General features: G+C 47.4%; 1 protein-coding gene across 1 annotated transcript; it reads left to right on the top strand.

Annotated features, from left to right (window-relative positions):
* The first annotated feature begins 10713 nt into the window (after window positions 1–10713).
* Window positions 10714–11820, top strand: LOC138291591 (uncharacterized). Its single transcript, XM_069230321.1, has one exon. The coding sequence runs from the start codon at window positions 10714–10716 to the stop codon at window positions 11818–11820; it is 1107 nt and encodes a 368-aa protein (XP_069086422.1).
* Window positions 11821–12178: the final 358 nt, after the last annotated feature.

Here is a 12178-nt window from a genome sequence, read left to right as displayed (position 1 = left end):
GGTGTTCTTGAAATTAATAAAGTATCATCGGCGAACATTAAAATGGGGACGGGGGATCCAGCTAGACTTGGGGCGTCATGCTTACAGTGTAGCAATTGGTCCGCAGCACCATTGATGTAAAGGTTAAACAGTGTTGGTGCCAAAATGCACCCCTGCCTAACCTCTCTATCGACAGGTATAGCTTCCGTTAGATCGCCGCTTTCCGACCAGCGCACTTGAGCATAAGTCCCTTCGTGTAGATATCTAATCAGTCTTAATAGTTCACCATTGAGTTGATAACTCTCCATAACTTTCCATAATGTATCCCGAGGTACCATGTCAAAGGCAGCCTTTAAATCAATAAAGGCTACATACAAATGGCTTTTATTAAGTGACAGGTATTTCCAGCAAAGAAGGTTAAACCTAAATGCCTGGTCTATTGTACTCAATCCTCTTCTGAAACCTGCCTGAGAATCGGAGAGAATTTGAGAATCCTCTATCCATATCTGTAATCTATTCAGTACCTGCTTAGTAAATATCTTTTGGCTAACATCAATTAGACTGATAGGCCTATAGTTAATAGGTTGTTCCCTTGGCCCTTTCTTATAAATAGGGACTATGATTGCTCCTTGCCAATATCTCATTACTAAGCGCATTTAGATACAGAGACCAGGTTGTCAGTCGGGAGAGATATAAATCACCTGGAATACCATCAAGACCAGGGGCCTTCCCTTTACGTATTGATTGGAGAGCCACTGTTGTTTCTTTTAGGGAGAAAAGGTCCAGGTCAAATTTGGGTGGTGTTACACTCCCACCCGTTAAGATATTGGCAAAAAGGTCATTAGGTTTTAGGAGAGGGATAATAGTACTACTAGTTTGAGGTTTTCTGTATGCGTTTGAAAAATGTGTCACCCAAGTTTCTGGCTGAATTACAGGGTAGTTTTCCATACCTTGAGAACTACTTTTATCTGCCACTAGTTTCCAGAATAAATTAAAATCCTTCTCATGAAGCGCCTCAACCATCCTATTCCAACATCTAGTTGCCCACTCTTTTTTTGCGTTTTTAAGTACATCTTTGTATACAGCCCTATATTTTCTTATCTCTCGACAGTTCCCTTCCTTAAGTGCTCCCAGTAGCTGCATTTTAGCCTGACGGCAGGGGTTAGAAAACCACCTTGATGTTCTAGTCCCAATCTCTGTCCGCCTCCTTACTGTCTGGAAATATGGTTTTAATCGGGTAATCAGGATACTAGCTGTCTCCAGTATCTATAGTGTGCTCACACCAAGAAGTGGTACCTGGCACAGTAGAGAAGAGTTCAGAAAACTGACCCAGGAGATTTATGTAATGGTCTCTCTGCTCAGCAGTGAGACAATCAGCCAAAACTACACCTTCCACTAGAGCATCTTGTTCTGTGGAAGAGAAGAGATCAGGGAGAGGGTCACTCTCTTCTTCCTGTCCCTCATCAGTTGCCATGAGCAGGGTGAGATCAGCCCTGTCATACTAGGGTTTCAGGCGATTGACATGGAGCACCCTAAGGGGACTCCTGGCAGTGCCTAAGTCAACTAAGTAGGTGACTTCACCCTTTTTCTCAACAATTGTGTGGGGTCCACTCCATTTATCTTGGAGTGCTCTTGGGGCCACAGGCTCCAAGACCCACACTTTCTGCCCTGGTTGGTACTGAACCAAAACAGCATTCTGGTCATGCCATTGCTTTTGGAGCTCTTGGCTGGCCTGAAGGTTTTTACTGGCCTTTTTCATGTACTCAGCCATCCTTGATCTGAGGCCAAGTACATAGTCCACTATATCTTGCTTTGGAGCTTTTAAAGGTTGTTCCCAACCCTCCTTAACAAGTGTTAGAGGACCTCTTACTGGGTGTCCAAAGAGGAGTTCAAAGGGGCTGAAGCCCACTCCTTTCTGGGGTACCTCCCTGTAAGCAAAAAGGAGGCATGGTAAAAGGATATCCCATCTCCTGCGGAGTTTTTTAGGGAGTCCCATAATCATGCCTTTGAGAGTTTTGTTAAATCTCTCCACCAGTCCATTTGTTTGTGGATGATAGGGTGTAGTGAACTTGTATGTCACACCACACTCCTTCCACATGGCCTTTAAGTAAGCAGACATGAAATTGCTTCCCCTGTCTGATACCACCTCTTTTGGGAGGCCCACCCTGGAAAATATTCCCAGGAGGGCCTTTGCCACTGCAGGTGCTGTAGAGGTCCTGAGAGGAATTGCTTCAGGATATCTTGTGGCATGGTCCACTACCACCAAGATAAACCTATTGCCTGAAGCAGTAGGAGGGTCAAGGGGGCCAATATGTCAACCCCTACCCTTTCAAAGGGAACCCCAACCACAGGCAGTGGAATAAGGGGTGCCTTTGGAGTTCCACCTGTCTTGCCACTGGCTTGACAGGTTTCACAGGACTTACAAAATTCCTTTATGTCCTCTGACATTCTAGGCCAATGAAACAAGGGAACAAGCCTGTCCCAAGTTTTCATTTGCCCCAAATGTCCAGCTAAGGGAATGTCGTGGGCTAGAGTTAGGAGGAACTTTCTGTACTCCTGAGGAATCACTAACCTCCTGGCAGTTCCAGGTTTAGGATCCCTTGCTTCAGTGTACAAGAGGTTGTCCTCCCAGTAAACTCTGTGAGAGTCACTGACATCCCCCTTTGCTTGTTTGACAGCTTGCTGTCTTAGACCCTCTAGTGTGGGACAGGTCTGCTGTGCCACACTCAGCTTCTCCCTGGCAGGCCCCCCTTCACCCAAAAGCTCAGCAGAGTCTGCTTCCAGCTCCTCTGGTGTAGGTTCTGCACAGGGTGGAAATTCTTCTTCCTCAGAAGTAGAATCCACTGTAGAGGGAGGAATAGTAGGTTGTGCTTTACTTCTACTAGCCCTAGCTTTAGGGAGCACTTGGTCCATTGTTCCAGGATCCAAGTCACCCTGTCCTTTTTGCTTGTTGGCCTGAGCCCTGGTTAAAGCAAAAATATGCCCTGGGATGCCCAGCATTGCTGCATGGGCCTCCAACTCCACATCTGACCAAGCTGATGTCTCTAAATCATTTCCTAGTAGACAGTCTACAGGTAAATCTGAGGCAACCACAACTTTCTTTGGACCAGTAAACCCCCCCCCCCAGTTGAGATTTACAACAGCCATGGGGTGGCTAAGTGTGTTGTTGTGAGCATCGGTTACTTGGTACTGGTGACCAAGTAGGTGTTGTTCAGGGTGGACCAGTTTCTCTATTACCATAGTAACACTGGCACCAGTGTCCCTGTAGGCCTGAACCTCAACACCATTTATTAGGGGTAGTTGCTTGTACTTATCCATGTTAAGGGGACAAACAACCAAGGTGGCTAAATCAATAGCCCCCTCAGAGACTAAAACAGCCTCTGTGGTCTCCCTAATCAGACCAACCCCAACTAAGTTACCAAAAGTGAGCCCAGCTACTCCCTTGGATTGGCTATTAATAGGTTTGCTCCCACCACCACTGCTATTAGTAGGGACACTAGGTGTAGCAGTAGGGGTTGTAGTGGTAGGATGCTTGGTGCTTTTCTTTGGACAACTGGGATCTGTTGTCCAATGGCCTTTTATTTTACATAAATAGCACCATGGTTTCTTTTCTTTCTTTTGATTTGAAGAGGATTTGGGCCCACCTCCCACACCAGAGTGTTTTTGTGGGCCTGATGAAGACTCATTTTTAGATTTGTCCCCACCCTTGTCAGAAGACTTACCATCCTTCTTCTTCTTGCCATCTTTGTCACCCCCTGTATGAACTTTTCTGTTCACCCTTGTTCTGAACCATTTGTCTGCCTTCTTTCCCAATTCTTGGGGAGAGGTCAGATCAGAGTCCACCAAGTACTGGTGCAACAAATCAGACACACAATTATTAAGAATATGCTCTCTCAGGATCAAGTTATACAGGCTTTCATAATCAGTAACTTTACTGCCATGTAACCACCCCTCCAAGGCCTTCACTGAATGGTCAATGAAATCATCCCAGTCTTGTGAAGACTCCTTTTTGGTCTCTCTGAACTTCATCCTGTACTGTTCAGTGGTTAAGCCATACCCATCCAGGAGTGCATTCTTAAGAACTGTAAAATTATTGGCATCACTTTCTTTCACAGTAAGGAGCCTATCCCTACCCTTTCCACTAAATGATAGCCATAGGATAGCAGCCCACTGCCTTTGAGGGATATCCTGTACAACACAGGCCCTCTCAAGTGCAGCAAACCACTTGTTAATGTCATCCCCCTCCTTATAAGGGGGAACTATCTTGTGCAGATTCCTAGAATCATGCTCTTTTGCAGGATGACTATTGGGAATACTGCTGCTGCCACCATGGGTTTCAAAACCCAATTTCTGTCTTTCCCTTTCCACTTCTAAGGACTGTCTATCCAAATCCAGCTGTTGCTTCTTGAGCTTCAGTCTGGTTTGTTCCACTCTAAATCTATTGAGCTCCCTTTCTAACAATCTGTCATCAGGGTGGGTGGGTGGGACATTCCTTGAAACAGAAGTATGGTGAGAATGTACAGAAGGAGAGCCATCCCTTACAGAGGACATCCTAACAGCTTGGTTAACAGAAACATCACTTCTACTGTGGTGAGAATGAATGCTCTTGCTATGATGTGAGACAACACTATCAGTATGGTGTGACTCTACATCAGTACCAACTATGCTAGGCTGTCTTGTAATGGGCAGGCTAGGAAGTTTATTTCCTGAATGTTTTTCTAGGGGAGTCCCTGGATCAGATTGGGAACCATTAGCTACTTTTTCAACAGAAGGGGCACCTCTGGCCTTATCCTGTTCTATAAGCATGTTAACCAACAGTTCTCTGGGGGGATTCTTACCTACACTTAAACCTCTTTCTATGCAGAGACTCCTTGCTCCTTTCCAGCTAAGGTGATCATAAGCAAGTTTGGACAGATCAACAGTTTGGCCTGTGCCAGACATTTTAGTAAGTGTTTTAGTGACAGAAAAAGGAAAAAAGGTTTGTCAAAACTTTTAGAAAGACAGGAAAAAAAAAACTTTTAAAACTTTTAAAGAACTTTTTAGAAAGTGTAGAAGTACTTTTCAGCACTTTAGAAAAGAAGTGAGAAAAGAAATGCAAAACTTTTTGGTTAGGTGTACATACACTGAACTTGTTTTGTATATTTTTTCTCTTATGAAAAGTACAATGACAAAAGTGGTAAGTAGTTACAAAGCACTTTTCCCACCACTGCACAACCAATGTAGGAGGCTGGACTGGCTTGTAGTGAGTACCTAGGGGTACTTGCACCTTGCACCAGGCCCAGTTATCCCTTATTAGTGTATAGGGTGTCTAGCAGCTTAGGCTGATAGATAATGGTAGCTTAGCAGAGCAGCTTAGGCTGAACTAGGAGACGAGGGAAGCTCCTACAGTACCACTAGTGTCATATGCACAATATCATAAGAAAACACAATACACAGATATACTAAAAATAAAGGTACTTTATTTTTATGACAATATGCCAAAAGTATCTCAGTGAGTACCCTCAGTATGAGGATAGCAAATATACACAAGATATATGTACACAATACCAAAAATATGCAGTAATAGTATTAGAAAACAGTGCAAACAATGTATAGTTACAATAGGATGCAATGGGGACACATAGGGATAGGGGCAACACAAACCATATACTCCAAAAGTGGAATGCGAACCACGAATGGACCCCAAACCTATGTGACCTTGTAGAGGGTCGCTAGGACTGTAAGAAAACAGTTAGGGTTAGAAAAATAGCCCACCCCAAGACCCTGAAAAGTGAGTGCAAAGTGCACCTAAGTTCCCCAAAGAGCACAGAAGTCGTGATAGGGGAATTCTGCAGGAAAGACATAAATCAGCAATGCAACAACGATGGATTTCCAAACGAGGGTACCTGTGGAACAAGGGGACCAAGTCCAAAAGTCACAAGCAAGTCGGAGATGTGCAGATGCCCAGGAAATGCCAGCAATGGGTGCAAAGAAGCTGCTACTGGACAGTAGAAGCTGAAGATTCTGCAGGAACGACAAGGGCTAGGAACTTCCCCTTTGAAGGACGGATCCCCCACGCCGTGGAGAGTCGTGCAGAAGTGTTTTCCTGGAGAAAGACCGCCAACAAGCCTTGCTAGCTGCAAATCGTGCGGTTAAGGTTTTTGGATGCTGCTGTGGCCCAGGAGGGACCAGGATGTCGCCAATTGCGTCTGGCGACAGAGGGGGCGTCGATCAAGACAAGGAGCCCTCTCAGAAGCAGGCAGCACCCGCAGAAGTGCCGGAACAGGCACTATGAAGTGGAGTGAAACGGTGCTCACCCGAAGTCGCACAAAGGAGTCCCACGTCGCCGGAGGACAACTTAGGAGGTCGTGCAATACAGGTTAGAGTGCCGTGGACCCAGGCTGGACTGTGCACAAAGGATTTCCGCCGGAAGTGCACGGAGGCCGGAGTAGCTGCAAAATTCGCGGTTCCCAGCAATGCAGTCTGGCGTGGGGAGGCAAGGACTTACCTCCACCAAACTTGGACTGAAGAGTCACTGGACTGTGGGAGTCACTTGGACAGAGTTGCTGGATTCAAGGGACCTCGCTCGTCGTGCTGAGAGGAAACCCAGGGTACCGGTGATGCAGTTCTTTGGTGCCTGCGGTTGCAGGGGGACGATTCCGTCGACCCACAGGAGATTTCTTCGGAGCTTCTAGTGCAGAGAGGAGGCAGACTACCCCCACAGCATGCACCACCAGGAAAGCAGTCGAGAAGGCGGCAGGATCAGCTTTACAGAGTTGCAGTAGTCGCCTTCGATACTTTGTTGCAGTTTTGCAGGCTTCCAGCGCGGTCAGCAGTCGATTCCTTGGCAGAAGGTGAAGAGAGAGATGCAGAGGAACTCGGATGAGCTCTTGCATTCGTTATCTAAGGAAATCCCCAAAGCAGAGACCCTAAATAGCCAGAAAAGAGGGTTTGGCTACTTAGGAGAGAAGATAGGCTAGCAACACCTGAAGAAGCCTATCAGAAGGAGTCTCTGACGTCACCTGCTGGCCCTGGCCACTCAGAGCAGTCCAGTGTGCCAGCAGCACCTCTGTTTCCAAGATGGCAGAGGTCTGGAGCACACTGGAGGAGCTCTGGGCACCTCCCAGGGGAGGTGCAGGTCAGGGGAGTGGTCACTCCCCTTCCCTTTGTCCAGTTTCGCGCCAGAGCAGGGCTGAGGGGTCCCTGAACCGGTGTAGACTGTCTTATGCAGAAATGGGACCATGTGTGCCCATGAAAGCATTTCCAGAGGCTGGGGGAGGCTACTCCTCCCCTGCCTTCACACCATTTTTCAAAGGGAGAGGGTGTAACACCCTTTCTCTGAGGAAGTCCTTTGTTCTGCCTTCCTGGGCCAAGCCTGGCTGGACCCCAGGAGGGCAGAAACCTGTCTGAGGGGTTGGCAGCAGCTGCAGTGAAACCCCGGGAAAGGCAGTTTGGCAGTACCCGGGTCTGTGCTAGAGACCCGTGGGATCATGGGATTGTGCCAACAATGTCAGGATGGCATAGAGGGGGCAATTCCATGATCTTAGACATGTTACATGGCCATATTCGGAGTTACCATTGTGAAGCTACACATAGGTAGTGACCTATATGTAGTGCACGCGTGTAATGGTGTCCCCGCACTCACAAAGTCCGGGGAATTGACCCTGAACAATGTGGGGGTACCTTGGCTAGTGCCAGGGTGCCCACACACTAAGTAACTTAGCACCCAACCTTTACCAGGTAAAGGTTAGACATATAGGTGACTTATAAGTTACTTAAGTGCAGTGTAAAATGGCTGTGAAATAACGTGGACGTTATTTCATTCAGGCTGCAGTGGCAGGCCTGTGTAAGAATTGTCAGAGCTCCCTATGGGTGGCAAAAGAAATGCTGCAGCCCATAGGGATCTCCTGGAACCCCAATACCCTGGGTACCTCAGTACCATGTACTAGGGAATTATAAGGGTGTTCCAGTATGCCAATGTAAATTGGTAAAATTGGTCACTAGCCTGTTAGTGACAATTTGAAAGAAATGAGAGAGCATAACCAGTGAGGTTCTGATTAGCAGAGCCTCAGTGAGACAGTTAGTCATAACACAGGTAACACTTTCAGGCACACTTATGAGCACTGGGGCCCTGGCTGGCAGGGTCCCAGTGACACATACAACTAAAACAACATATATACAGTGAAAAATGGGGGTAACATGCCAGGCAAGATGGTACTTTCCTACACCTTTGTTTTCCATCTCTTTTTTATTTTATTTTGAATCCAGGCAATATATTGCAGACCTGTTGCTTGAGAGGCTCCACAAATGTACAGAAATGGAAAACCAACAGACAGGCAAAGTCAAACAGATGACTATAAACACAGAAAGGAACAGCAAACCTTACAGGATTAACAAGAAAGTGTTGCTGGAACGGGATGCTTTTCAATCTTCGTTTCTGGTTTCCATTTTTCCCTCTTCAAGACTTTCTCCTTTGTTAAGGAAAATATCAAATGTGAGGAAATCTCCCCATCACAGACAACAGCGGGGAGCACTGTAGAACTCTATGTGGTTAAAGAACATTATAGGCACCAGCTGCAAGGACAAAGTAAGTGAGAGCTCACTAGAAAGCAAAACACATGATCAGTAAGTTTAGTTAAACAACAAAACATGATTAACAAAGCCTTGAAGAATTTATGCTCCCATTGTTAGCAGAGACACTGTTAAAAAAAATATGTGGTCAAAGGTATTTTCAGTCAACAGCATAGAAAGTCAGATAAGAAATCCTGGGAAAAGAGCAATAAACACTTACACACCACCCAGGAGAGAAGGCTTAAGTTTCAAACTTCTGTTAGGATCAAGATAAGGGGAACCGAGAGAAGAAGCACATGAGTTTAAAGGTGCAGGTGGTGTGGTGCCTTCATGGAAAAATATAATTAACTTGTTCCATGACTTTAATTGCTTTTTTAAATTAATGTGAATAAAATCATTGTACCTTATGAGTAAATAAGCAGCTGCCTGCGAGCAGTATTTTGAGATCAGCTTCAGTTATGCAGGGTTGACTGACCTCCCAGCCGTTGATGATTAAACCCCTGTTGTACTGTCATCAGAACGATGTCTTCGTTTGTTAGCAGTCAACAGCATACCGTGTCTTAGTGACAAGAAGCCTTTTCAGTGAATGTTTATGCTAAAGAAATTTAAAATCTATCAGAACAATCAATAAGAAGGTTCCTGGTAAGAGGCCATTCCCTGCTTAAAGCCACTTATTCAGGATTTTTTGGGACGGTCATTATAATAACCAGAAGTATCAAAGAGAGAAATGGGGCTTTGTTGTTTGGGAAGGTAATAAATGTTTTTGTAACCTATTTGCTGTAGGAACCAAGAATAGAGAGTAGTGGTTTTATCGATTGTGGCTTTATTGCTTTTGTTGCCTGTTTTTTTGTATATAATCTTTATTAAGTTTTACCAGTGCATATAGTTCAATTTCAAGACGGTGTTTTTTTTTGTTTTTTTCCCCTACATTGTTGCCTGGTTTTAAGTAGTTTGATGTTTCTCCAGTGTTTGGTTTTTCTCCAGCATCTATTTGCTGATAACTCCTTTCAGTTTTAATTGATGGTTGATTAAGGCTCTTGACATCACTGCACATTTGTGATTTTCCCTAGATGTTTTTGTGATGATGCCTTAGATTTGATGATCTACTAAACCTACTCTCACATTCATTGTACCCGTATGGTTTTTCACCTGTGTGTGTTAGCTGATGGACCCTTAAGCCTGATGATTGATAAAACATCTTTACACACTGTTGCATGTGTATGGTTTGAGTCCAGTGATTATTTCTCAAGTGCCCTAATGTAAGGCATGCTGTCCAGTGCCCTACCAGCTAGCATGCTGTCCAGTGCCCTACCAGCTAGCAAGCTGTCCAGTGCCCTACCAGCTAGCAAGCTGTCCAGTGCCCTATCAGGCAGCACACTGTCCAGTGCCCTACCAGCTAGCAAGCTGTCCAGTGCCCTACCAGCTAGCATGCTGTCCAGTGCCCTACCAGCTAGCATGCTGTCCAGTGCCCTACCAGCTAGCATGCTGTCCAGTGCCCTATCAGGCAGCACACTGTCCAGTGCCCTACCAGCTAGCATGCTGTCCAGTGCCCTACCAGCTAGCATGCTGTCCAGTGCCCTATCAGGCAGCACACTGTCCAGTGCCCTACCAGCTAGCATGCTGTCCAGTGCCCTATCAGGCAGCACACTGTCCAGTGCCCTAGCAGATAGCAAGCTGTCTAGTGCCCTACCAGATAGCAAGCTGTCCAGTGCCCTACCAGCTAGCATGCTGTCCAGTGCCCTAGCAGATAGCAAGCTGTCTAGTGCCCTACCAGCTAGCATGCTGTCCAGTGCCCTACCAGCTAGCATGCTGTCCAGTGCCCTAGCAGATATCAAGCTGTCTAGTGCCCTACCAGCTTGCATGCTGTCCAGTGCCCTATCAGGCAGCACACTGTCCAGTGCCCTACCAGCTAGCATGCTGTCCAGTGCCCAAGCAGATAGCAAGCTGTCCAGTGCCCTATCAGGCAGCACACTGTCCAGTGCCCTACCAGCTAGCATGCTGTCCAGTGCCCTAGCAGATAGCAAGCTGTCTAGTGCCCTACCAGCTAGCATGCTGTCCAGTGCCCTATCAGGCAGCACACTGTCCAGTGCCCTACCAGCTAGCATGCTGTCCAGTGCCCTAGCAGATAGCAAGCTGTCCAGTGCCCTATAAGGCAGCACACTGTCCAGTGCCCTACCAGCTAGCATGCTGTCCAGTGCCCTAGCAGATAGCATGCTGTCCGGTGCCCTAGCATATAGCATGCTGTCCAGTGCCCTGTCAGGCAGCACACTGTCCAGTGCCCTACCAGCTAGCATGCTGTCCAGTGCCCTAGCAGATAGCATGCTGTCCAGTGCCCTAGCAGATAGCAAGCTGTCCAGTGCCCTATCAGGCAGCACACTGTCCAGTGCCCTACCAGGTAGCATGCTGTCCAGTGCCCTAGCAGATAGCATGCTGTCCAGTGCCCTAGCAGATAGCAAGCTGTCCTGTGCCCTATCAGGCAGCACACTGTCCAGTGCCCTACCAGCTAGCATGCTGTCCAGTGCCCTAGCAGATAGCAAGCTGTCTAGTGCCCTACCAGCTAACATACTGTCCAGTGCCCTATCAGGCAGCACACTGTCCAGTGCCCTACCAGCTAGCATGCTGTCCAGTGCCCTAGCAGATAGCATGCTGTCCAGTGCCCTACCAGCTAGCATGCTGTCCAGTGCCCTAGCAGCTAGCAAGCTGTCCAGTGCCCTATCAGGCAGCACACTGTCCAGTGCCCTACCAGCTAGCATGCTGTCCACGGCCCTAGCAGATAGCATGCTGTCCAGTGCCCTACCAGCTAGCATGCTGTCCAGTGCCCTACCAGCTAGCATGCTGTCCAGTGCCCTAGCAGATAGCATGCTGTCCAGTGCCCTACCAGCTAGCAAGCTGTCCAGTGCCCTACCAGCTAGCAAGCTGTCCAGTGCCCTACCAGCTAGCATGCTGTCCAGTGCCCTAGCAGATAGCATGCTGTCCAGTGCCCTACCAGCTAGCATGCTGTCCAGTGCCCTAGCAGATAGCAAGCTGTCCAGTGCCCTATCAGGCAGCACACTGTCCAGTGCCCTACCAGCTAGCATGCTGTCCACGGCCCTAGCAGATAGCATGCTGTCCAGTGCCCTACCAGCTAGCATGCTGTCCAGTGCCCTACCAGCTAGCATGCTGTCCAGTGCCCTAGCAGGCAGCATGCTGTCCAGTGCCCTACCAGCTAGCATGCTGTCCAGTGCCCTAGCAGGCAGCACGCTGTCCAGTGCCCTAGCAGGCAGCACTCTGTTAACTACCTCCTTAACCTGAACAGTGATAAGACAAGGTCGTGGTGGTGGGAAACAATCAATCCCTATGGGATCAAATTAGCTGGCCTAGTTGTTTTGGACAGCAACACCCCGAAAATGGTGGTCAAGAGCTTGGGAGTCCTCCTAGACAAAGATCTTACTATGGCACCTCAGGCCAGGAAGGTAGCAGGGTTGTGTTTTGTTTTGTTAAGAGTTCTAAGAAAGACGCTCAGATGGCTTCCTATGGAGGCACCGAGAATAGTCATTCAATGCCTTATTCTATCCTGTTTGTATTATGCAAACTCATTATTCCTAGGCAGCCCAGAGTATGTCATCAGAAGGCTTCAGGTAATCCAAAACGCAGCGGCGAGAGAGTTGTT

This window comes from Pleurodeles waltl, chromosome 1_1, assembly GCF_031143425.1.
Source record: "Pleurodeles waltl isolate 20211129_DDA chromosome 1_1, aPleWal1.hap1.20221129, whole genome shotgun sequence".
NCBI classification, from domain to species: domain Eukaryota; kingdom Metazoa; phylum Chordata; class Amphibia; order Caudata; family Salamandridae; genus Pleurodeles; species Pleurodeles waltl.
Note: the sequence above shows the minus strand (reverse complement) of the source record. Positions and strands in the feature narration are given on the sequence as shown.